Here is a 26,422-nt window from a genome sequence, read left to right on the forward strand (position 1 = left end):
TCCCCTCCCCCTCCTCTTTTTTTTTCTTTTTCATACTGGGAATAAAACTCGGGTCCTTGAGCTTGGGAGGCAGGCAGCAGAACCACTGAGCTAAATCCCTAGCCCCAAAGGGATTATTTTCTGGAAAGAAATAGATTTTGTTGATTTAAGGAAAGTTGGAAATTACAGTAATGGATTGGATCTTCTTTCATTTGTCATCATTTTGAACAATATAAAAAGAAGACAGGCACCAAAGTCTTCTGAGTGCCTCTGTTTGCTAAGTTCTTGCTGGGCCTTACAACCCACCCCTGAGGAAGAAGGAAGGAAGGGGTCTGGAATGCTGCCAGAGGCACACCTTTCCCCATGTCCTTGTGGTTTTCTTTTCCTCCATTTCCTTGCCTTCTGATAAGTGACAGTCTGGAATGTGTAGTACCTTCCAAAGAGGGTGCCTGGTATGGAGTATTGTTTGGTTATGGGCTCATGCTCCCTAACCTACAAGGAGATTATGGTCCAATAAACCGATTGGGAATTGAAATTACTGTAATTTGAAAATGAGTTTAATACACCCGTCTCAGCATAAATCACAGTGAAGCAGTATGGCCCACTGTGAGGTGTCACTTGTTTACCCAGGAGCTCTTGGGGCTGCCTGGATGCTGCAGCTGATACCTCTGCCCTGCATCAGGGGAGAGGATCCTACTGCTTATTGCTAGCCCAGGGAAAGATCAGAACTTGAAATTCCAAATGTGAGTTCCATTGAATGTGTATCACATACTCACTGTTGAAAAATAGAATACTCTTAAGTTGGGGGTAGTGTGTTCTTGGGGTCTGTTGGTGGAATTTCCATGATGATTTTGTAATCACAGTGTTGGAAGGCTGGGGCCTACAACTGAGATGGAGCACTGTTCCTCCTGTTTTTCTCTGCCTAAGGTCTTTGTTTTGCTTTTAGTAACAAATGGGATTTATCATTTTCTATTATGTAGGCTTTCCTATACTTCTGTATTTGGGGCATCATGGTTTTAAAATTTCATTCTTTCTCCCCCATTTAATGCAATGCAATTAATTAGATTTTAACTTTTGAACCCTGTTTGGGCAGATAGTCTTGATTACACCTATTCTCTGTTCTCTTTCTCCCCAGTATCCATCTAGAACCTCCTCTTCCTTTTCCTCTTTGTTTTCTGTTGTGGTTACTTGGATGCTAACCCATTCAGTGTGTGCACTGACCCTGGTGCATGGCTTCTTTTCTTTCTCATGATCATATTTATACTTTTGATGGATATATTTAAATGAACAGCTGTGTGTCTGTTGAGTCATACCACAATTATCTGATTCTGTTCTAGCTGTTCAACTGGTAAAAGCATATTTCAAGCTAAATTTTGAGAGAATTCCATTAATCACATTCTAGTTGGGGGAGGGAAGGGGAGAAAGACCACTGAGGAAAGTCTTTAAAGATTAATTAGTGATTCCATTAGAGTAGTTTGATCTGATTGCTATTTAATGTGCCACTTGGAAAAACTTTGCAAAGGTGTAAATAACTAAAAGAGTCAATGATATCAGCCTTGTAGGCAAATTCTTAGATACAATTAATATGCAGATAGTTGATAGTGCTGAGCTATTTTTTGTTTGTTTGTTTTTTTTTTGTTTTTGGTACCAGGGATCGAACTCAGGCCCTTGCCCTTGTGAAGCAGGCATCAGAACCACTGAGCTAAATCCCGGGTCCATGCTGAGCTATTTTAGTAGTTTGAAACTTTGAAAGAGTTCCTCTTCTGTAGAGACCAGGGTTCTTCCCTTACAGTCCTAGAATTCATGGGCTAAATTTTGTTTTAAGGCTCCTGAAAAGTTAACATCTAACACAGAAGATGTTACAATTTTCATCGTCCTCTCCCTTTGAAAGTACTAATTGCTAACTGTAACCTCTGATTGAGTCTTTGCTTTTATCAGCCAGATCTATTTTTCTCTTGACACTTCCTCAGGGTTCGTTCTGAAGGTTATTAATAGGCCTGGAAGCACGGCTTTCCAAATAGCATCAATAACTGTTAGAAGACTTTAGGGGAGATAATATGTCAATTTCTGACTTGCAGGAGATGTTTTCTCAAGCTACAAAGATTGACTTAGAGGTCACTAGGGATGGCTCTGGTCATAGCTGGTGTCTGCAACGAGAGATCCAAGCAGTCCTTTCCAAATGGGATATTGTCCACCAGGGAGTTGTCTGGTATACCCAGAGCCTGCCAGCCGTCTTTTTGTTTGGCTGCTTCTCTTGGATGACACCCTTGAAAACTGGAATCCAAGTTACAAATGATAGCTTTTAATTTATCTCGAATACCCAGTTGCTACTATATTAAATTGAGGTCACAGAGTTCCCCCACCCCCAAGTCACTTCCTTGCCAGGTAGGGTAATACTTAAACTTCACTTTCATCTCCTCACTCAAACCAAAGTGTATCATAGACTAAGAGGTTAAGATTAATGTGTTTTAATTGATATTGAGTGTAGCTAGTAGATGCCAGGCACGGGGGTGTCACCTTGCAGTTCTTACTCTTATGATGCTTACATTTGGGTATATGAAGAAGAGAGAAGGGAATATATCATGAAAATAAAGTAATAAATAAAAAAGCAAATTTCACTCAGTTTTTAAATGTCTTGAAGAGGTTATGGCAGGGTCATAAAATGCGGGGAAGTGGGCAGGACCCACTTGAGACAGGAATGGGCTTGAAGTGTGAAGTTGGAGTGGCGTGAGACAGCGTGAATACACAGTTCTCATCCCCTTGGGCCCAATATCCCTTCTGTCTAATTCCCTCCACTACACATTGTTACCGGTTAGTTACATCAGCCTTAGAAATGGGGTAGTTGGGTCTCTGCAGGACCATTTGTTGAGAAACAGGAGGGATAGAAAGGTCATGCATTAGGTTAAAGGTGAAACTTTAGGTTATACATAGTTAAGAATAAAATAGATGGCCGATATGGTCTCTCCCTGAAAACTAGGGGAGGAAGTGCGATTTATTTGTATTTTGCTTTTTGCAGCACTGGGGATGGGGTCCAGGGGTGCTCTACTACTGAGCAATCACCCCAGCCCTGTTTTTAAATTTTATTTTGAGATAGGATATTTGCTTAGTTGCCCAGCTTACCTCAAACTTGCCATCCTTCTGCTTAGCTCCCCAAATACATGAGGTTACTGGTGTTGCACCGTTGAACCTGGCTATAGGATGTAGGATTTTAAGTGGATCAAGAATTACAAATACAGGGCTGGTAGCTCAGTGGTGGTGTCATGCCTGCCTGGTAAGTGCAAGGTCCTGGTACCACCAAAAAAAAAAAAAAGTTACAAATCCAAAAGAGTTTTGTGGAAGAGAATAATAGGGCATTCCTACACACGCACACGCACACGCGCACACGCTTTTTAAAAATGTTCTAGTAGTACGGTCTGCAAACTTGAACAGAGAGGAATGGGGGGGTCTAAGCTGAAGAGAAGAGTGTAACAAAAGATCTGGGACATAATGGGGTTCTGTCAGTTGAAACAAAGCTGAAGAGCTATGGCTATTTGATCCAGGGGGAATGAAGTATAAAGTGAAAGTCAGTCTCCTTGCAGTCAAGTATATTAAAACCTAGTTTGGTTTTTTTGTTTGTTTGTTTGTTTGTTTTTTTGAGACAGGGTCTCACTATGTATTGAGACTGACCTGGACTCACTGTCTAGCCCAGGCTGGTCTTGAACTCAACAGGGATTCTCCTGCCTCAGCCTCCCAAGTGCTGGGATTACAGGTGTGTGCCACTACGCCCAGAACTAGTTTGAAGTGCTAGTAAGGTATGTAGTGGGTGATCAGAATATTGGGTTCTCAGAACCTTAGCTCAGTTTTATTTTTGTGTTGGGTGGATTTTTTTCCTGTGTAACTGAAGTTAATTTACTGGGGATTCTCTGTTTTTATATGGGAGCCCTAAGCTAAAACTTTCATCCAATCAAGCCTTATTCCCCCCCCGCCCACCTTTTACAGATTATATTGTTTTCTTTCCCATTTTCCCAAACCATATCTTGGGTCTATTTGTTACAGCTGGGATGTTTGTAGTGTAAATCTTGAAGTCAAAACCCTTTCTTCCCTGAAATAATCTGTAAGTATTTCCTCTGACTACAGGATGACACGATCCAGAGGCTGGTTTTCATTTTAGTAGGACTTGTCCAAGGGTCTCTGTATTTATCTATCTCAAAAGATCAAATTACATGCTAATATTCTGACAGTAACATCCCAGCAGAAGCCCTTCAGCAGCAGTGAAGTCTATATAAAACCACGCCCTGGCAACTCGCACATGCACATTGCCAGTTCAGACAGAGTGTGGTGTTAAAAATATTTAACAGGTCATTTGTGAACTGAAGAAAAGACCCTGACTTAACTTATATGGTATGATGGCTTCAGTTTAGTCTTTCTGTGCAGCTATTACTGACAACTCTTGTCTCTCTCACCCCTCCCAAACGCCCAGGTACTTTGGAGCAAGCTGCTCCTGGGTTAGCTCTTAACCTATTGAGATTAAAAGAGAGAACTGTTCTCACATTATCTAATCAGACACAATGGCTGTTTTTTTTCCTGCATGGAGGTGGTTGTAAGTATGCATTCAGATTTTGTGTCTAGACTTCGTCTTACTAGGCATAGCTTCCCCAAATGTGCCTTTTGCTAATTCCTGTTTTTATTTTGAGGTATGAATTGCAAGGGAATTGGACAATCGGGGTGGAGGGGGTGAGAGTGAGAAACCACTTGCACTATCAAGGAGCTTTTTTGGTCTTTGACATTAAGATCTTTTCTTCTGGAAGGCTGGGAAAGGGGGAAGAGATAGTTGGAGATCACAGTATATGAAATTAATTTTGAGTTTAGAGAAATGGAAAGAGCATGATTAAAAAGTGAATCAAATACTGTTCTTTATGAGGAAAAATCAGGGTTCATGAAGCTCAGGATGAATTAAGTCGTGGGTGAAATGTTAAGACAGAATAACTGGATTGCTGATCTGTCTTTGGCTGTTCCATTAAATGAAGTTTGTGTAGAGTGGTGGTCAGTTAAGACCACTGAACTTTGGTCAGATTGTCTTGGGTTTGACCTTGTGTCCTTGTGTTAGTTACTTGTATCCATCCAAGATCTCATCTGTAAAACAAAATTAATATGAATATTTATTCTCCATTATTTTGAGAAGAGATTTTGAGTGAGATTATATTGATACATAAGCACAGTGCAAGGCTCACTAGTAAGTGCTGCTGTTATGGTGATAATACTGTAATGTTGACAGATGTCTAAGAGAATCCAGAATTCCTCTTAATTCTTTTTCTGCTTTGCTGCTGCCTTTTATATTAAGAAGAATGATTCCTTTTTTCATTGCGGAAGGCATAACACAGACTGCATGAGGGGATACAAAGGAATGAAAACCTGTCATGGAATAGTGGAGAGCATCTGTGAGTGTAAGCAGGCATAGGTTATAGAGAGACTTCAGTGGCTGGCATAAAAATCATTCAGACCTGGGCACAAGGGTTGAGCGATTCTTTCAGGCTTTTTTTTCTCCCAGAGATTGTTGTAAGTCCAATGGAACATCCTTGTTGAATACGTTGGTATTCTAGTTGGTTTCTTTTTTTTTTTTTTCCTCTGTTACTGGGAATCGAACTTGGGACCTTGTACTTGCAGGGCAGGCAGTGAAATCACAGAGCTAAATCCCTGGCCCTGAGTTGGTATTCTGTAAATTATATATTTAACGACTGGACAAAGTAAAGGGGGTTAGGCTGTCAGGCTAGACAAATGAATATTTTATAGAATTTTATGAAAATGTTCTCGTTTTCTATGTTACAGATAATAAATTGTGTGCTGCTTATAAGTATAGATTTTAGAAATGTCCTTTATTGCTATATCATAGTTTATCAATCATACTGCTTATTATGGGTTCCAAAAGTTGAATGGAGAAATACATTAGATTTTATTCTTTGAGTATTCTGTGACCATATCAAAAAGATTTTTGGGTAGTATACTGCAGTATCTGTGGCTGTATCCATCTATAACATCTTGATGAGCAAAATAAGTGCCAAAAATGGTCTTGGGCTCATACATGTTAGAAATTGAGCTAAATGCTAGCTCCTCCTCTCTGTCTGATCTATAAATGGAGTTTGAACAGTACCATGGGATTTGGTAAGTGGTTTGGCTCTGCCCCGTGACTGTTTTTAGCAAAGTATCATGGGAATGTTCTGTCTCCCAATAGGGCGGGTCTGAGACATTGGGAGAGATGGCACTGATTTAATAAGGGAGCTTTAGATAGGAGATTCCTAGCCCTCTTCTGAATAGCTAATTTCCTACATGTATCTCAAGTGGTGACATTAGTTACCAGGGAATGAGGGTCTTATCCAAGAGTAGAAGGGAGAGGTATTAGAGGCAAAAATTCATACTATAAACCCTTCCGATAATATTTTGTAGTTCCCAGTAGCTTATGATTTTTCAGTGAGGGATTTTGACAATTGGTAATGAAATGAGCAGTTGTGAGTATATTCTTATTATAAGTTTCTCTGCCATTTAAAAATACTTGTATATATAAAATATTCGTACATTTAAAAATATTTGATGCATTCTTGTTAGAAATGCTAATGAGATTTCTGAAATTGTAGAACAGTAACATTTATGTCAGCTATTGGGCAAATGCTTAGTCTAAAATATGTGGTACCATTCTGTGATTGGGTATAGTAGGAAGAACTGCATTTAAGGAATAAGGCAGTTCTAAAAATGTGTCCCAGGAATTCCTAAGGTCTCTGAGACTTTCTTGGGTGTTCTACAGGATCCTCCTCCTTTGCACGATGTGTGCAAAGCTGGATTTCCTATGTGAACTTTAAATAATACAACATGTTATAGAAGATTGAATGTAGAATTATATATGGTAATCTGACTATCTTCTAAGCCAAACATAAGAGATTTACAAAATGGAAAACCATGACTTTTTTTTTCTATATGTTCTTTTTTTTTTAAAGTACAATTTTTAAATTTATAAATTATAGGATAGTTTTTTATTATTTTATAAATTCTGAGTTTTGATTTTGAATATAGTAAAAATGTATGAGTATAGACCACATGTACAGATGTATATGGTTCTTCAGTAATTTTGAAGAGTGTAGAGACTCTGAGACCAGTAAGTTTAGAGACCCCTGGAGTAAGGCACCCACACTCAGTGAATTATTGCTGCTCCTATATTCCACAACCAATACTCTTTTTCTTGCCAAGAACAGCGGAGTTGAAAAGTTTACTTTTCAAAATAATATTTTCTTTTTATGTTTTAAAATTAGAAATAGACTCTTGGGGCTTGAGGTTGATACTTTATTATACCAATTTTCTTCTAATTAAAATATGATCAGAAATTTCCAGAACTTCCTCTTTTGTGCATTCATTTTCTTTTTTCTCTTTGGGATGTTTTTTATTTTTTAGTGCATATTAATTGCACAGAAGAGTAGATTTCATTTTGGGTGTATTTGTACATGCATATAGTATACTTTGAGGTGTGAATTTTTTCAGTAGCTGAATTAATGGACAGCAGAGGCTAGAGACCATGAATAAAGCAGCAGCTAGTAACTGATGTTGACTTTGCAATGATTTTTTTGGGGGGCATATTTTGACTTCACTTTGAGGCAGGGTCTCACTATGTAGTCGAGACTGCCCTGGAACTCACTATGCAGCCCAGGCTGGTCTTGAACTCACAGAGATCCTCCTGCTCCAGCCTCCCAAGTGCTGAGATTATAGGTATGCACCACTACGCCTGGCACTTGACTATTTTTGAACAGTGGGTTAGCTTGGGGGAATTGAATTTGTAATTCTTTTTTTTCTGTCTTCTTGTTTAGGAACCTAAATCAGTGTGATTAATTTTGCTTGTATAATGATAACTATATTTTGGGGCATGGTCTTTTGTTGGCTTTGTAAAATAGAAAACATGGTAATGGTGGTTGTATTTTAGTTTTTTTCTTCTTTTTCCATGAAAGCGTTCTTGATTTTAAAGCTTTCTAATTGGTGACATTTACTATTACCTGAACTACACTCTACAAATTAAAAGTCTAGAGATGATGTATTTTTAAAATCTTGCTGTTCCTTTTCAGCTGTGTATGGTGGGGAGGATTGCTAATTTTTAGCATTTAAATTGTGTTTATTTGGGGAGAATCCCTACTCAACAAGTTCTAAATGTGCTCTCACTTGGCCGTGGCTATGATGAGTAAGATAGATTGTAGATTTTGTTACCATGGAATTTACCATGGACATGCAGTGAGCACACATAGGTATGGATATATAGCTATTAATTATGATAATTTCTATGAATGAAGATTAACAAAGTGGTAATATAAGAGTGAGAAGAAGATATTTCAAAGTTGTGGCAGCCTTGTAAAAGTGTCCAGTTATTTAAGTGGAGACTGGAAGGTAGAGTAGCAGTTAGTGTGAAGGAAGAGCCTAGTCACAGGGAGCATCACGTACAGTGAGTATCAAGGTAGGTCCAGAGGTAGGTAGGAAGTGGGCCAGGTGGAGTACGTGATAGAGCAGGATGGTGGGGGCCAAGGGAAGCAAGGAGTAGGTGCTGGGGGAACAACGGAGCTTCGTAGCAATAAGGATAGAGTAGAGGACTCAGAATGTTTTACCTCAGTTCTGCTGTTCGCCTCCCTTTCCAGGTTTCTTGGGTCTCCCCTTCCCCTTCTCTTTCCCCTCCTTTTTCTCCCTCTCCCAAATAAGAAAGAACCCTGGGGCTTTACATGTCTTAGGAAAGTGCTGTTCCACTAAGCTACATACCTAACCTCTCCAATTTCTTATAATGACTGCAGACTCTAGAGTCCTGGCATTCTATTATTTTTCAGGTTCTATGGTGTGCCTCTTAAGGGTTCTTGTTCCTGAGCACAAGGCCTCTGTAGAAGCTAAGAAAGTACCTTTTTTCTTAAATGTTACCCTGTGTGTGCTTGTCTGTGCTCTCCACTCCCACCCTGTTCTTACCCTTTTGCTGGTATTACCTGCTCATATTTCTGATTTCTCAGAAGCTACCTCCCTGGGGAGGATCCCCCACCCTCTAGAAAATCTCATTATTTTAAGCAGTGTTTTTAACTATTTCTTCTTTTATACATCAGTTTTTAAATTATGCAGTCTTTTAGTGATTACCATAAACAAATCTTACAAGCTTTATCATAGGACCATGTGTATATGATTTTTATCATTTAAATTTCTAATGTGTAGCATATGGCAGGCTTTCAGGAGTTTTTGAATGCATGAATGAATTAATGAATGAAAGACTGGCAATTCAAAGATAAGACTGAGAGGAAGTGGTTTTCAGTGGCTTTTAATGAAATGCCAATGACCCTACTTGAGATGATTAACTTACAAAGAGAGACCCTCATGCATGGTTTTAGAGGTTCCAGTCATTGATGGGTCCACATGGACCCACTATTTTCGGGCTGTAAAGAGGGTGTTTGGTGGTAGTGACCAGCAGTGTGCTGTAGAGCCAGTGACTCTCCTCATGACTAGGTAGCAAGAAAGGAAGAGGAAGGCAGTTCTATAATCCCTATTGGCCTAAAGACCTCCCCGTTAGTCTCCACCTCTTCAAGCTTCTACCTACCACCCCCAAGTGGTACCACCCGGAGGAACAAGCCTTTAACTCATGGGCCTTTGGAGAACAGTCAGCCAACATGCAAATTATGGCAATATGTGAAATAGAGATTTAAAAAATAAAAGATGCAATATTTAAGATATTGCTAATAGTGGTAGTGTCATTATCATTGATAAAAATCTCAAAGCATTCAGGATAATGTTTATTATATGTGATATAGATTTATTTTCAAATACTTAAAAATTTTGAATTTGAAGAGACTGCTTCATATTAGATTGAGAATATTATTACTCTTCTCTAGTAAAGTGGTTAAGGAAGAGCTGCTAGCGACAGGAGATATCTGGGCAACCGTTTTTCTTACTCATTTTGGGGTGCTTAGATCTAGTTTCTTTAATGATTTTGGAGCACTTAGCACTTGAGGAGGGCTTTTTTTCCCCATAACTACCCAGTATAATTTATAACCCCACTTAAATGGACCTATGAAACTGTAGTGTTATGGCTGCACTCTAAAAGCAAACCATACCTACCTGTTACATAATTCCCACTCTTTACCCCATCTTAGGGAGCTGAGGTAGCCTCCAAAGAGACTTCACTTTTTTACTGCTTTATTAGCTGAAGACAGTTTCATAGACAGAAGATGTTAATAATTACATCATAGCTTGAGAAGCTCCCTGCACAGCCTTTGGATGCATTGGACCTATTTTGGAGCTGAATGGGTTGTTTCTAGGGAGCTAAAGTAGCTTCTGGTGGAGAGGGATTTCACCAAATGTTAGTCTGTTTTCTGCTGCTCTAACACAGTACCTTGTTTTTACAGAACTGGAGGCTGGGGAGTGGAAGAGTATAGGCACAGTGTCCCCTCTCAGAAAAGCCCACTACAGGAAGCATCCATGTAAAAACAAAAATAGAAACAACAAAATAACAGCAGTGAGAGAAGCCCACTTGAGTTTCCATATGCTTTAGAAAATATAAAAGGAAGGTACATAAAAATCTGCTTTTCCCTCCTTGCTATTTAGAGATAGACTGAAACATAATTATGGAAGCAAAAGAAAATAGGTTAAAATGAGAAGTGGTAAGATGAGGTGGGAGTGCAGTGAGTAAACAATCAGACCACTAACCAAAAAATGTATAGTTGTGAGATGATGGGCCAGAAGGAGTCCATAGGACTCCTCCTTTGCCTTGAGGATGTTGGAGTAAGATAGCATGCTAACCTATTTATCAAAGATTTGTACTGGTTTTCTTTATTTTACTAGAAAGTTGTACCCAAGAAATTCCCATCAGATTTCTAGTTGTGGGAATTACTCAAATGGAAAAGTTTTTAACTCAGAAAATTGAGCTTCTGCCATTGTAGTTTGAGGCCAAAACCAACCTGCAATTTCTGCAAATTATCTTGTTTTTCTCAGTGACAGTTCTCTGTATTATAGATTTACATGAGTTCTTATTTTAGAACTCTTCCTGTCTTAATTGTGTCTGTCATTTGTTAAATTCAAGATTAATGTAGAAATGCATTGCTTTACCACAGATGAGGCATAAATATTTTTGTTTGCTTGTTTCATTGATTTTTTTCCTTTGTAGATGTAGGTTTCTCTACCTCCAGTGCTTCTAAAAGAGAAGGCTCAAGAGTAGTAATTTGGCTTAAATTATTCAGTTTCTTAATCTTTAATATCACATTTGAATAGTGCATTCATCTTCTCAAGATTTTTAGTATAGTGTCTCTAATTGTGTTCAATAGAATAAGATAAAATTCAAGCCTAAAAAATTTAGGCATTCTTTATTTTCAACGTTTATATCCTTACTCTTCATTTTCTTACTAAATTCTAAAGAGGGTAGGCTCAGAGAAAGTGGCCTTTGAGAGGCCACTAGTCAGAGGTTCGTTTGACTTCTTAGATACTTATTTAAATCCATGAGGAGGACATTTTTTTTTTTTTTTTTTTTTAATTTATACCGGGGATTGAATTCAGGACCTTGTGCTTGCAAGGCAGGCGGCGGAACCACTGAACTAAATCTTCAGCCCTGTATGTTTTTAATATACGGAAAAAAGGGCAATATATGTTAGGGCAATTTCTAAGGAAGACCTTAAATGGCAATTTGAAGATGATATGCTTAATTTAATTTGGCATCCTGCAGTTAATTTTTTTAAAACTTTGTCTCCTCTTTTCCTTCCACAGTTGTACAATGATAGATGGAGTGATGATTCTTCCTGTGCTAATGATGATTGCTTTTCCTTCCCCGAGTTTTGAAGGTAAGTGCTATTTGGGTTAGGATAAGTATATGATTGAGCATTGCTTCGCTTACACTATATACTCAATTCTTAATTTTATCATGCTTATCGTATCCTTTTTATAATAAATATTTGGTAATGTCCTTTGATTATTTTAAAGGGCAATTGTGATACACATTATATCTTAATTTTTATATAACACATAATTTTTAAAAAGTCAGTATGTTGCCCAATCAGAAATAAATATAAAAGAGAAGTAGAGATAATTCTGTAACTAACAATAAAGGGATATTTATAAATAAATGTACCTTCTGTCATAGTTGGGTATGAGTATACTACTAAATGTATTGAAGTACAATAGTCTCTCTTCTGTGGTTTTACTTTCCAGATTTAGTTACACTTAAGAAACTGTGGTTCAAAAATATTTCATGGAAATTCTAGAAGTGAACAGATTACAAGTTTTTCTTTTTCTTTTTTCCTTCAGGACCTTGTGCTTGCGAGGCAGGCGTGGCACCACTGAGCTAAATCCCTGGCCCCAATTCATGTTTAAATAATTGTTATCATTAGTAATAATATCATAATAATGTATCATTATAATCTGCTTTACTTTTGTTTACTGTTGTTAATAATTTACCGTGTCTAATTTATAAATTAAACTTATAAGGCATGCATTAAAAAAAGAGGTAGTATATTTAGGGTTGGTACTGTCCATGGTTTCAGCATCCATGGAATGTCTTAGAACATGTCCTCCAAAAAAAAAAAGGAGGACTGTTATATATGCTTGCACCTAAGTTTGTAATAATCTTCAACATCTCCAAAAGTAGATTGTTACTGGTATGTTGTATTGGTGGTTTAATTGTCAAAAGTGGTCTTATCTTCAGTGATTTGGTTTTGTGCACTGATGAACAAAGCAGAGAACTGTCATCCCTCTGGTGTAGTTTGGATCTGAAATCAGCCCCATGTGTTAAAGTCTTATTCCCCAGGTTGGCACTGTTAGGAGGTGGTAGAAATTTAAGAAGTGGTCCCTATGGGAGATCTTCTTGTTATTGGGGGCTTTCCTTCAAAGGAGTTTATGGGACCCTGTCCCTTCCTCTTTCTCTTGCATCACAGCCATCAATGAAGTAGCTGCGCTTTCTCTCCAGCCACTCCTGCTGTGATTTACTGTACTGCCCTTGTCCAAAGAAACAGGGCCAATCAGATGACCAAAACTTTTGAACCTGTAAGCCAAAGTAAGGCTACATTAGCGGGGAGGAAGGTGAATACTGGGAACTGATCCCATGGCCTTTAGACTAAACTATATTCCCAGAGCCCCTTTTAAATTTTGAGATATGTTTGGCAAGTCACTGGGTTTGAAATTGTCATCTTTCTGCCACCACCCCCCAGAGTACTGGGATTTTAGGTGTGCACCACCTAGGTTTAAACCTTTTCTTATTGATTATCTTAAGGACTTGTTAATTGTAACAGAAAGCTGACTAACATATCCTCTTTTTATATGGTAATTGCATTTTGGGAAACTTCAGTGTACATTAAGAGAGTGTAAGTATATACATTTGTTTTCTTGTTTAAGAGTTAGGTACTAGGTACAATGAATTACACAAAGATTATCCATGTGATTGAGGGTGCAGTGGGAAAGTCAAGACTTGTGCAAATATAGTGTGTGTCTTTACCTTGGGCTCTAGTAACACAGTACCTTAAACTGAGTGGCTCATGAACAACAAACATTTATTTCTTATAGATCTGGAGGCTGGAAGTCGCAGTTCAAGGTGCTGCTACCTTCAGTATCTTGTGACATCCCACACCTCATAGGCAACTCCTTCTCTCTGTGTGCTACTGTGATAAAAGAGCCAGCTGGCTTTCTGGGGTCTCTTGTGAGGATACTGATCCCAGTCAGGAGGATCTGCACCCATCATCTACCCCCCCACCAAGTCTAATGCCATCATTTTGGAATTAGTAATCAATGTGAATTTTGGGGTGACACATTTATACTATAAGCAGGCTAAATTTTAGCTGTGTGACCACCCAGCATTTCTAGGCCTTTGGCATCTCTTACTTGTTTTCCCTGCTGCCCATCCCCCATTTCTAGAATATTGTTTAGGGGTTTACTGCTTCTTTTGAAAACCACAAAATTAATAGAGAGAAAGTAAAATAAAAGTTACCCATAGTTTGCTGAATTTACATTTATTGTATTCACAAGGTTGGTGTATGACTTTCTAGATATATAAAACATAAACTACCTTTTTTTGCATTGAGTTGTGCCCACGTTATTTTGAAAAAGCCTTTAGCCTCGATGGAGAATGATGCATATAATCTGAGACTTGTTATGATCAGTTGGAATAGTAAAACTTATGTCCCTGCTATAGGCTCTTTGAGAGTATAGATCTATTTTATATAATTGGTGAATTCTCAAAAGAATACATAATTCAACACATTAGTATAGCCAACACTGTGGAAAAATCAGGGCATAGTCCACTATTTGGTTATTTTTTAGATTTTTAATATTAAATGTGTTCCTGGGCTGGGGATGTAGCTCAGGAGCACAGCACCTGCCTGGCAAGCTCAGGGCCCTGAGTTTGATTCCAGGTACCCTCCACAATGTGTTTCTGTCTCCTGTTTTCCACCCACGTACATCTATAGTGTTCTATATGGTAGCCACTAGTCACATGTAACACTTGAAATGCAGCTATGCAAGTTGTGGTATGCTGTTAGGATGTAATACAAACTGGATTTTGATGAAAATAAAATATAATGTAAATTTCTACAAGACCCTAGTTTCAATCCCCAGCAAGGAAAAAAAAAAGGGTATATTGCATCTGTTTCTTTTTACTACTACTATGAAAGAACTTAGAACTAAATAAGGTAGCTCACATTTTGTTTATATTTGGATAGTGCTGTTATAGCCCAGTTTAAATATCTAGAGCCTAGGCTCCACTCTAAACAATGTTGTTAAAGATAAAATTATGGTAGTTGTGTCAATTAGTTACCAAAAAGGTTTAGAAGGGGATCCTGCCAAGTAATTGCTAAAGGAATTAATAAGAGGAACTGGACTTATATTTAAGTTGGAAGATTTGTTGAGTTTTTGATGATGTACACCTGGGGTTGATTGCCCTGCCGTACCTGACAATTTCTGAACGCAGTTATATTAAGCAAGTTTCTAGGATCTCTCCCTTCTTTTAGATTACTTACCAGGGCGGGAATTTAGCTCACTGGTTCTGCCGCCTGCCTTGCAAACGCAAGGACCTGAGTTTGGTCCCCGGTACCAAAATATACACACACACACACACACACACACACACTACTTACCAATATGATCTTTATTTAAAAAACTATAGAATCTTGAGGACTAAATTCTCTCCAAAGTCTGCACCTTTCCTTAGGTACTTTGTCAATTCTCCTCTCACACAGCAACAACACCCACAATAAAACCCAAAATGAACAAACTAAAATTCTGTATGGTACTCAGCAATACCTTTTGGCTGCAGTTGATACCATGATTGACCTGCAATGTAGACAAAAATTGAAAAAGAAAAGAATGGAAGAGAAATAGAGGTGGACATAAAATATGAACAGAGAAGAAAGGATAGGGAAAGAGAGGGAGGAAATGACATTTATGGAATGTTAACAGCCTTGCTGTTGCTTGTTCTTTCCCCACGTTTAGCTCTTCAGTGTCCAGGAGTCCAGCAAATGACCTTTTACTGCCACAGTGAAAATGTGTAGTGTAACTAACTTGTTTGGGCTGATATGGAATTGCCACTAAGATTTTGCTATTAATGTACTATTTCCACTAAGATGTTTACAAATATGGAGAAGAGTATGGGAAAGAGTATACCATTCTACAGTGAAAATACTCTTTATTTTGTCTTGTTTTTGAACAGAACCTCCAGTGAGTGCTCTAACCTAGAGTGCTCTGACCATAATAGCAGTTGCCTTAGTGAACCTTCTGTGACTCCTAGTTAACTGTCAGTCACATATTCTGTGAAAGGTGCTCTTGTTTTTATATATTTCTAGGATTTCTTTTACACTGCCACAGAAAAACCCTATTTGTAATACATTCTATTATATACAACATCAGTTGTAAAGCAAATGTGAAGTATAAAATGCCTAACCAAAAAAGGTAAACAGTAGGGCAGATAATAGAAATCTTTGTAGTAACGCTATAGCTTGTCTGGTGCTGAGCTCTTCACAGTACCATGTTTAAAAGAAAATAAACCCATACACAGTGTTTACAGAGCAATGAAGTCACCTCATTAATTGTGCATCAGTGATGCTAGATGGCATTCTTAGGGCATAAGTAAGTCGTGGTTTTTGTTCTAAGATACTTTGTTATGTAGTCCTAGTCCATTAAAAAAAAAAAAAAAAAAAGAGCCAGACATTGTGGCAGACAGTTGTAATCCCAGCTACCTGGGTGTCTGAGTTGGTGTATCACTTGAGCCCTGGCATTCAAGGCAAGCCATGGCAACGTAGGGACAGCCTGCTTCAAAAATAAACAAACAACAACAAAAATCTGAAAATAAAACCCCAAACGAACAAACTTCAAAGCAAAAAACTCCTGAAAACTAAGATGGAGAAAAGTTGGTTAGTGGAAACTAAATTAGGAGAAATAAGTTCTGATGTTCTGTTCTACAGCAGGATGATAATTGATACTGGCAATGTGTATTTCAAAGAAAACTAGAAAAAAGAATTTTGAATGTCTTCATCACAAAGAAATGATAAAATGTTTGAGAAGATACGTAGACTTATCCAGATGTGAGCATTATATAATGTGTATATGTGTCAGAACATCACATGGTACTCATAAATATATACAATTTTTACATTGCAAAAAAACATCATGAAATGAACAACTTTCCTTCTTCCTTATTTTATTATTTTTATTTCCAAATACAGAAAATAGGAAAACACTGCTTACTAGAACTACTGCTTTGATAATTATCGGTAATATTTACTGAATGCTTAATGCCAGGTGTGGGCTAACTGCTTTATGCTATTATTTCCTTACATTGCCCTAACAGAATAGGGGCTTTTATTTTTGTTTGTTTCATATGTCTTTGGATTGGTTAAAGGTCTTGCTTACACCCCCAACAAAAGGCATAATACACTTTGAGGAATGGTGTCTGAGAACTTTCATCATTATTAATCCTCTTCAAAAGTTTGGATTTAAAATTTTTTTTTTTTTGGGGGGTTAAGTTAGCAACATCCACATGCACCTGTCTGGCATGTGTGAGGTTCCGTCCCGATCCAGGCTGCTTGAGAGAGAGAAGAGAGCTTGTAATGGCAAATGATGAGGCTCCTTCACTGCAGTTTGTGTTTTTTACTTGTCTGTCTCTCCCCCCAGTAATCATTTATTTCTCATGTTCATTATCTCTACAACGTTAGCTGCAGGAAGAGTTTTATTTGTGCTCACAGGGGAGAGCACTTAAGTCTTAATTACCTGTATATTCTTCCCTTTCCTACTCTTTCCTTCCCATTAATAAGACTAATCATGCTGTAAAACTATTATGTCACCAGAAAGAAGGCAGAACCTCTACATTTTGCTTTCCTTTTGTGCCTGTTGCATCTGCAGGTGAAGACCACAACACAAGTACCTAACGTGGAGCACTGCTTCTTTGAAAATATTTCAAAGCTAAGACAACCCACAGTTTGATTTTATTATAGCAAGCAAGGCTGGTCTTATGTGGACTTCTCTTGCAAGAGATTTTGGCCTGTTCTAGAGAAGATTGGTTGATCCTAAATTGTTTTCTGAGTTGACTGGATTTTAGTATTTCCAAGCCATCACCACTCAGACTTTCCAGTCCAATTACCCAATGAAGGAAGGAAAAGGATAACTTCAATGGACTTTTTGTTAGGGTCCACAAAGGTGCCCCTTTCTGCCATTTGGGGGAAAAGTAGAATAAGCCCTTCTTTGAATTGCTCATTATTGAATAAGCAGGAAGTTCTTGAAGGGGTGAATGAATGTAAAATAAATATCTCACTATTAAATTTATGGCTCATTTCTTGTTACTAATTTATTTCTTTTGTTCAGAATAAAATATTTCTCTTTATGTGTCATTAAATGAGAGAACTTGTTTAGAGAGAGAGAGAGAGAGTGATAAGAGGTACTGGGCTATTTGCCACTACCAGGGCCTAAAATGTAAATATCTGATGAGGCTGTACACTTTTAAGATCTGTTTCTGTGTAATCAGGTTTCCTTGTGTAACAGTGATGTTTATGAGCTGGTGCGAGGTGAGCTGCAGTAAAGTTTCCTTTTAGGCTCTTGTTCCTAGGAGATGTTTGTTTCGGCTGAGGTAGTTAAACCAGAGCCATCTCCATTCATTCATTCATTCATTCGTCGTTCACAGTTTAAGAGGAGAGTGGATGGCACTCAGTACAAACTCAAATCAAACAAAATCAAGTACTGAACAGATGGTAAAATAAGTCCAGTATGTAAGTTCCTAAATGATTTCTTTGCCATCAACTGTAGGTGTGCAGAGCAATAGCTTCTAAACTTTCTGTTACATAAAAACAACAGTCAGAAGAGGGAAGCCATCTCTGCTATAGAAAAATGGGTAAAACAGGAGGTTTGTAGGATTTTCTTGTGTGTAACTTTTGTGTGTGTGTGTGTGTGTGTGTGTGCGTACCAAGAAAAATAAGCACTTTTAAGTTTAATTTAATTTATTTTGTTTTAATTTTTTATTAGTACATGTTTGCAGTGCATAATGATTACCTTCATCATGGAGGGTTGATACATGTATATAACACATCCTAATTTTTTTTTCATTCCCTTCCTTTCCTCTCTCTTCTCTCCAACTCTTGATCCCCTTCCTATTTGCACAAGAATTGTTTCTGTACTTCTATTGTCTGTTTTATTTTTCTCTTTATTTACACTTTGAACTTCTCATATAAGAGAAACTGTGCAATGTGTAAGTTTGTGTGTCTGATTTATTTTACTTAGCGATATGGTTTTAAATTGTACCCATTCTCCTACAAATGACTTGTTTATCTTTATGGCAGAGTAGTACTCCGTTGTATATAAATACCACATTTGCTTTATCCATTTAGCTGTTGATGGACATATAGGCTGCTTCCAAGATTTAGTTGACGTGAATCATTCTGCTCTAAACATGGGTATGTGTGTATCAGCTCTCAGAGCACTGCTAACTGCCTTCCAGACTTCCCTCGCAATCTGGCATGATCTCAGGCAAGCCTCCATAGGTAATGATTATTTGTAATAGTTATAATTACACCTCTGTCACTCCAAGAGAGTGCAAGACACAGGGTGGAGTGGCTTTTCAACTTCTGACTGTGACTCACAGTAAGAAACCTTTTGGAGTAGGACCCAGTGTGCATATGAGAAACCTGTACACATTTATGTTGAGAGTTTCTTATGTCGAGAGTCCTCTTAACTATGACTAATGTATACCCATTTCTTCCCCTTTCTTAATTTTGTCCAGTTTTATCTTACTTCAAAAGACAGAAAGAAATCTTGTGTTGAACCACTTACTGATTTTGTTACCCACTAATAGTTTTAAAAAGACACCAGCATACCAGTGTGATCCCAAGAGTTCACTGCCCCGAAGTTCCTGCTGCCTTCAGGTGAAACTACTTAGGTTTTCTGATATATTCTCCAACAAAGCTAGCCTGGAACCTTTGATTTGCCCCCCCCGAAACCCCCACAAAACACACACACACACACACACACACACACTTTAGATAGCCTGACCATCCTTTCTCCACTCCGGTGACTTGACAGGAAGAGAGAAGTTTACATTTGCACTTTTTCAGCCTCAGTCCTAACACTGGAACATCTGCTGCCTGATTCTAATCAGTGAATCTGAGCTCTGTGTGCAGGGTGTTTCTGAGAGCCAGGGTAATGCTGGCTCTAATTCTTTGTTATGGGTTAGAGCAGAGTATGGACTTCCTGAGCATGTGTGTATTTGGGATATATAGGAAGGAGAGGAGGAATAAGAGGAATGAGAAATTTCTCTTAGGGAAGTAGTGGTGTAATTCACTTTTTTTTCTAAACAACAACAACAACTGCCTATAGCTTGTATATACAAATGATGATTTTGGGGCAGAGTAGGTAGAAATTTCCTTGTTTTTTCTTTTTTTCTACATTTGTTTTGTCTTCTGAATTTTGGCTACTACATCAAGACAAATTGAAGCAAAACAACAAACAAACAAAACCCTGCAATTCATTCAATTCTAAAAGATAGATTAAAGGAAAACACCCACAGTCTAGTTTATAATTTGACTTCTATGATATATATATATATATATATGTATGTAAAACTTAGAATGCCATGTAGAGTTACACAGCTATGACTTTATTTTAATATCATATGGAGTTAATTAATATTGATTTTGCAAACAAAGAGGATGATTTCTGACATCAAATGGTGTTCTTGATTAGTGTCAAAAAGTATCTTTTGAAGGGAAGACTCTTGGCTGTGTGTAGGATTACAGCTTTATTCAAGGAGACCAAGATAAGCACCATTGTTAGCCATCTTCAGTTTTGCTGTGTCTCTGTGTGTAGATCATTTCATCTCTGCCTGTTATCATGGTGCACATGGAGACAGTCACAGCGCTCCTCTTGTGAAAGTGTGGAGGGTACAGCATGTTGGGCACAGTAAGCCCTGAGGCTGGGACTGGATCATGTTATTTTATCTCTAGTGTCTAAGGTGTTGGCTGAGGTAGAAATGGTGCTTAATAAATATTTGACGAATGAATACTGTTGGCTGCAATAATAATTACTGTAATACAAAAACGATAGTCTCATAAGAGACAGAGACTGATCTGAGCCATGGAGATAATAAAGAGAAAATATACGCCCTTTTAAAGATTTTGTTTTGAGTTGCAGTAAAGAGAAATGGTTATAAGATGTTACCATCAGTACCAGGTGATGAAACTGGCTGCAATGTAAACATAGGTAAGAAGTGGTTCCTGCTAAGGAATCTCAGTCTGGTTGGAAGAAGCCAAGGTTATAACACAGGGAAGACCCTCGTATAGTCTGGGCTAGGAGGTGGCAGTCTAGGTAGGCAGAGTTTGGCTGAAAGAACAGCAAAAGAGAAACTAAGAATGGCATTTTAAGGAGGAGAAGGGGAGAGACCAGAGAAATGACACCAAAGGGGACGCCAAGTTGTGAGAAGGGATTTATTAGCGTCAAGGGTTAAGACCTTACAATTATTGCAGTTTTCTACTGTAGAGGCATTGGAGACGTCTTGCAAGATTAAGTAGAAGCAATTTGTATGTTTTAAAAGAGTGGTGTGATTGAAGTCGATTGTAGATTATATGAAGTTTAGAAGGAAGGAGAATGAGGAAAACTAGTCCTCCTGCAACATGGGGACAAGCCGACCTTGCACTGCTTTTTCGTAGGCATCCTAACTGTAGCCATTCAAAAGTAGAATGCTATGACAGGTAGCTCACAAATACTAGCAACAACAACGGCACAACACCAATAATCTAATAATAATTCTACTGCTGATTTTATTATGAAAACAGAGGCCCGGGCTGCTGACTTTTCTAGCAACTTTTGCAAGACATTTAAATCCTCCTAGCTGGCCCTTTGTTCCTGGGTTGCCATGGAGTGTCAATAAGCCAGGCTCAGAATAACCCAGGCAGTGAAATGAGAGGTACAGCCGGTTCAGTGGCCTGGTGGCTGGCCAGGTTACACTGTCGCTCCCATCTTGGGAGGAGAACTGGGCAGCTGGTTGCCCTGGCAGCTGTGAAAGGTGTATGTCTCTTGACTGCCCAGAGTTTGAAACGCAACCAGAACTTGCCTGTCTCCTGAGTATGTGCAGCTCCTGATTGAGCTGATAGCAACTGAAAATAGCCTACTGAGCACCTGTCCCTTGTACACGAGCCCCTGGCTGACTGCCATTTAGGACAATGTACACTTCCTTGGTGGACAGGTGAGGTGCTGAGCAGATTTTAATGGGTCCTAAAAATGTAGGAACTTTGGCTCTGCTTAAAGGGTAATGACTGTGGGAGGAGCCACAGGCTTCTGAGCGGTCGTTGGCACTTGTGTGGTTACTGGGGCCATGGAAGCTATGAATGTACAGTGTCTGTCTGAGGACTCCATGTAATTGTCCTTGTTCAGTTCAGTAGCGATACAAGTACCCTTAGAGGTGTAAGTTTTCTCTTGGAAGGAAATATTTTCCTAAAAAACTCCTGGCTGGTAGCCAAGCATAGTTTATGCTGCCCCAGCTTTAGAAAGGGGCGGCATTGAGTTAAACTATTTTGTTTCATTTTATGTCTGCTTTTTAATCCTTAGTGATTGTCAGTAGATGGCTTCTACAAGATGTCTCCTGCTAGCTTATTATTTCTCAGTAGTCCAAATGTGAGCACATGTAGAATCATAGAATAGAAGCACAGAATGCTAGGAACTGCCTGCACCCCTTCGGGATTCCTTCCATTTCCTTCTGGGTTTTCATCTCTTCAGCAGGCTCGCCATTGTTGGCTGGGCTTGGCATGCCTGTGTGGATGGAAGCAAGCTCTGGAAGGAAATACTTCTGAACCGACTGGTGGTATTAAAGCTACTATTTTAAAGTGACCCTCCGTAGATACTTGGGTTATCTTTAGGCCGTCAGTGCTCTGTAGCTACAGAAGCCAAAGGGAATCTGCGGAAACTCTTGTCTGTTGCTCTCGCCCGGGTTTGTTTAGCCAGCCAGTGGTCTCATGACACATGTCAGATTTAGCTGGCTTTCCTTTGCCAACACCCAAGATTATTGTGGAAGCTGGGAATGGTTTGCCATGCTGCAGAGTTTGAAAAGCCAGTTCTGGTTCACAGCACGCAGAAGAAATGCTTTCTGTTTATACCTAGAGTGTCCAACCCTGGAGCTTTTTCTATGGGTTTGGGTAAAAAAGGAGTAAGCTCAAAATAATCCATGCTCAACATTATGGTGACTGTAGCGTCTTCATTCTATCACTAGTAAGCCAATTTTCATAAATATGCTGAATTTGTGTTAATGGATTCTTTTGAGCCACATTAATTAGACTGATAGAGAAAGAAGATATGTGAAGCAAAGATCAGGTTAAAAGCTTGGCATACAGGTAACAAGGCATGCATTCATGACACTGAAGACATGGGATTCTCTTTTTCATTAACCTTTCATGGTGTTTTGGACTGGATAGGGCCTTGGGAAATGAATTGGGAAATTGAGGAAACGGTGTGGTAGCAGTGTCAAAGGCTTGCACTGTGCCCCAGTATTTTACCATTTTAAATTTTCAGTCCTTTGGCTGCATGTAAGATGGAAAGAACGGAGTCTAGAAGTTACTTTGTTCTCTCTGTGCTTTTTTCTGGTGTGGATAGGATAGAAATCTGGAAAAGAGTTACTGACTTATTTAGGACATTTTCACCTTCCACTTTGGGTGCCACAAGGCCCAGAGGCCACATTCCAAGACTGTTGAACAAATTGGAGTCCTGTCTGACATTTGATGGGTTTATCTGTGTGGTTTAAAAGCTTCCAGATAAGGGTGTTTGGGGTGTGGTAGAGGCTGATGGTAACTAGAGCCAAGAATGGTGACCTTGGAGGAAGTTAGGTCCCTGAATCCCAGAAAAAGTGGTAGAATAGGGTACAAGAGAAGAAATGGAGGTGTAGAATCTGGGGATTCCTTCTCCTACTGTTCTGTCCCATCGAGAGCCCCTTGTCTGACATTTCCCTTAGTATCCAAAGTTTCAGTTTAGAGTCCGAGTGGGAACACATCAGTGTCTTGCTGTATGCTCCTGGTTGACCTAAGGTGGCAGAAGAAACAACTAAAAGTGATTCAGCAAACCAAAAATTCTTCCTGCACTGTGAACAAAGCTTCTAGCTTTCAATGGTCAGTTCTTGGAACCACGTTGCGGCTTCCCGTCTAACCCTAAACAAGGATTGCCATCTCTGGACCATTGATAATTCAGTGGGCAAACTATTTTCCTCTCCTATCAAGCTCTGTGCCTCTCCCTGTACCCGGAGCTTGTTCAGACCTAGGAACTGGCATGTATGTGGAGGCGACAATATTTTGTGGCCTATGAAGATATTCCTCCAATGATTTCCACTAGGTCTTATGTTTGTGTGAAGCAGAGGTTTATGAAATTTCAAGAAAAAATGAAACAGGTCATTATTTTCTGCCATATTAAGGAGTTCACAGGTGCTATGTTTATATTAAAGCCAAATCAGAATCATCAAAAGCTTGGAAAACACAGGTCAATATTCTCTTAGGTCATTACCTTACTATGTCTTTTCATTTGTTAGTCACTTGTATACAGGCTGAGTTTTTGGCTTTGAAGCAGAAGGTGTGGTTGCTGCACTAGGTTTAATTTACAAGGATTATTTCAGAGGCAAGGAGTCAGCACAGACATAAAATGAACAGATGGCACTTTTTTTTTTTTTCCTTCTCAGCTTCAGCAGTTCAAATGCAGGATGACTTAGGAATCCTTATCACCTTCAGCACAGCAAGAAGGGGAAAATGATGTAATTCACTCTTTCCCACTCCCTGCTGAACTCGCCATTATTTCACTGATGCGGGGAAGTGGCAGCAAAGACCAGGGACAACCATTTCTCTGCCAAGAAGCCAATTCCTGAGCCCTTGAACCTGACTGATACTAGAGGGACTTAGTGTGTGTTGATGATCCTGATCACCCATTACAGGAGCTGAAACCCCCAAAGCAGCCTCCACAGGAGGACCACCCACAGAAGCCAGCTGTTCTAATAATGTATTAAAGAGGTCTTTATTTTAGGAGCTCTTCTATTTTACTTCTGACAAACAGGCTAACGAAAAGCCTACAGTACTACAAAAAGTGCTAATTTTCCACACATGGGAGCCATGAGGAGAGAACAGATGTGACAGTGCGATGGACCGCTCCGGGAAGAAATGGTTTGCACAGACATGCCGTGCCGGCCCAGTGACTAAGCCTGGCCTCAAGTGCTGACATTTGAAGACTTTATGGGCTCAACAGTCTGCTCTGAAAACCAGCACCAGGTCTCTTCCCACCTCGAAATAATTTGTGTGAAGAGAAAACTCATGCTATGCCAAATATCCATCAGGCTTGTACTCCTGCCAGGATCTGATGCTGATGCTGGGGATGCAGCAGGGAGCAAGATCCAAGGGTCCTCACCATCATGGAACTTCGGTGTAGAGAAAAAGGCTATCTGTCTATTCAGCGGCCCTGGTTTAACAGTGCTGGTTAAGTGAGTGGAGGGTTGGCAGGGAGGGAGAAGCATTCCATGGGGAGGAATTCCACAGCTAAAGGACTTACGCTCCTGAAGCAGGAAGGGACCTTCTGAGACTTCTGCCAACTGAAGAGGAAGCTGAAGAGCAGGCAGGGATTAAACAGTGGTCTCTGTTGAAAGTGCTGGAAGTCAGAGAAAATCAGGCTCGTACATCAGCTTGAATAGGGAACAGCACACAGAGGAGATGTTGTGAGTTCCAAATCTTAGACATTCATACTGTTATTCTGGTTAATATGCTATCTTGTGTGAATACCTCTATTTCCTCTCATTTTCTTCTTGACTTTACAACTTTCCTATCAGTCTCTCTAGTTTGAAAAAAATGATGGTGATTCCCTAAATGAATGTTTTATAACGAGAGAGCAAGCATTCAGCCACTTGGTGTTTTTTTTCCCCCCTTACTTGATTGGTTTTATTTAGCTACTCGAAAAGAAACAAGAAAGAAAAACGTGTTCACAAATATAGACACTACTGCACAGGATGACACAACTACGGCTGGACTGTGAAGTGACACAACCCAGTTTTCCTAGACTTAGGGTTACAGTCAGATGTTGAGCTTGGTGTATTTTATTTTATCCCTGAGCATATAGACTGTTGTCCTGCCAGAGAATCATATGCCCTTTGCTAGACATTCCGGATGGACCTTTGTGTTTCTGTCTCAGGCACAGGCTGGCTGGCAGTGAAACCTGGCATTGTAGAATTCTTCCTTAAGCCTTTGTTTAATGCCAGAGATCTCAAATGCTTGCAGATTCAGGAGAGATGCCAAACTGTGCTCTTGGATTAGGATACAATGGAAAGACTCCCATAATCTATAAACCTAATATAAGCTGCCGTTTCAAATGAATTATTTGTTTAGACTGTTGGAATAAGGCCAGGGATATTTCGAGTTTCTTCGTTAGCCTATGCGAATTCTGCGTCTTCAGAGTTTTATAATTACAATCTAATTACTGCATTATTATTTTTGCTACTTTGAAGTGAGTCTGTAAAGAATTCAGCCTATTCGTTTTGCTGACCGCTAGGATGGATCACAGCTACAGACTGGTTTTCATATAACTTTTTCTCATTTGTCTTGTAAGAAAGATCTTAGTGCGGAAGTGTGGGACTTTATGTACCATTTGGAGTGAGAGTCAGTTTAGATGCTTTGAAGCATTCTAGAGTGCATGGCTGGGCAGGTGGGGATAGCTAAGTAACGTAGCATTGTGCTTAGATTGCTAAGCCCCACTTAAGCATAAATATGAATACTTTTTACTCTGAAGTACAGGATTATCCCAAACTATAAACAGTCTTACAAAGTCTGTGATGCTCTTTGCTCTGCCTCTTCTTCTTCTGCCAGTCTGGGATTAGTCTCCGAGTAGGTGTGTCCAGATGGTGAGCTGAGGATTGCCCAGAACAAGAAAAATCTTTTTAAAGATCTGGCCGTGGTGAACTCGTGGGATTCCCAGCCTGTGCCTCTGGTTTGCAGAGCCAGCCCCAATCCTCCAC

The 26,422-nt window shown here is 39.2% G+C and overlaps 1 protein-coding gene across 2 annotated transcripts in view; it reads left to right on the forward strand.

The window, feature by feature from the left end:
• Acvr1 (activin A receptor type 1) overlaps positions 1-26,422 on the forward strand; it is a 68,742-nt gene that overhangs the window by 6,973 nt on the left and 35,347 nt on the right. For both annotated transcript variants that reach the window (XM_010606779.3, XM_010606778.3), the window contains exon 2: positions 11,707-11,780. In XM_010606779.3, coding sequence (XP_010605081.1) covers positions 11,714-11,780 — 67 coding nt within the window. In that variant the 5' untranslated portion in view covers positions 11,707-11,713. The remainder of the gene's footprint in view (positions 1-11,706; positions 11,781-26,422) is intronic.

This window comes from Fukomys damarensis, unplaced genomic scaffold, assembly GCF_012274545.1.
Source record: "Fukomys damarensis isolate Sample0158 unplaced genomic scaffold, DMR_v1.0_HiC HiC_scaffold_26, whole genome shotgun sequence".
NCBI classification, from domain to species: Eukaryota; Metazoa; Chordata; class Mammalia; order Rodentia; family Bathyergidae; genus Fukomys; species Fukomys damarensis.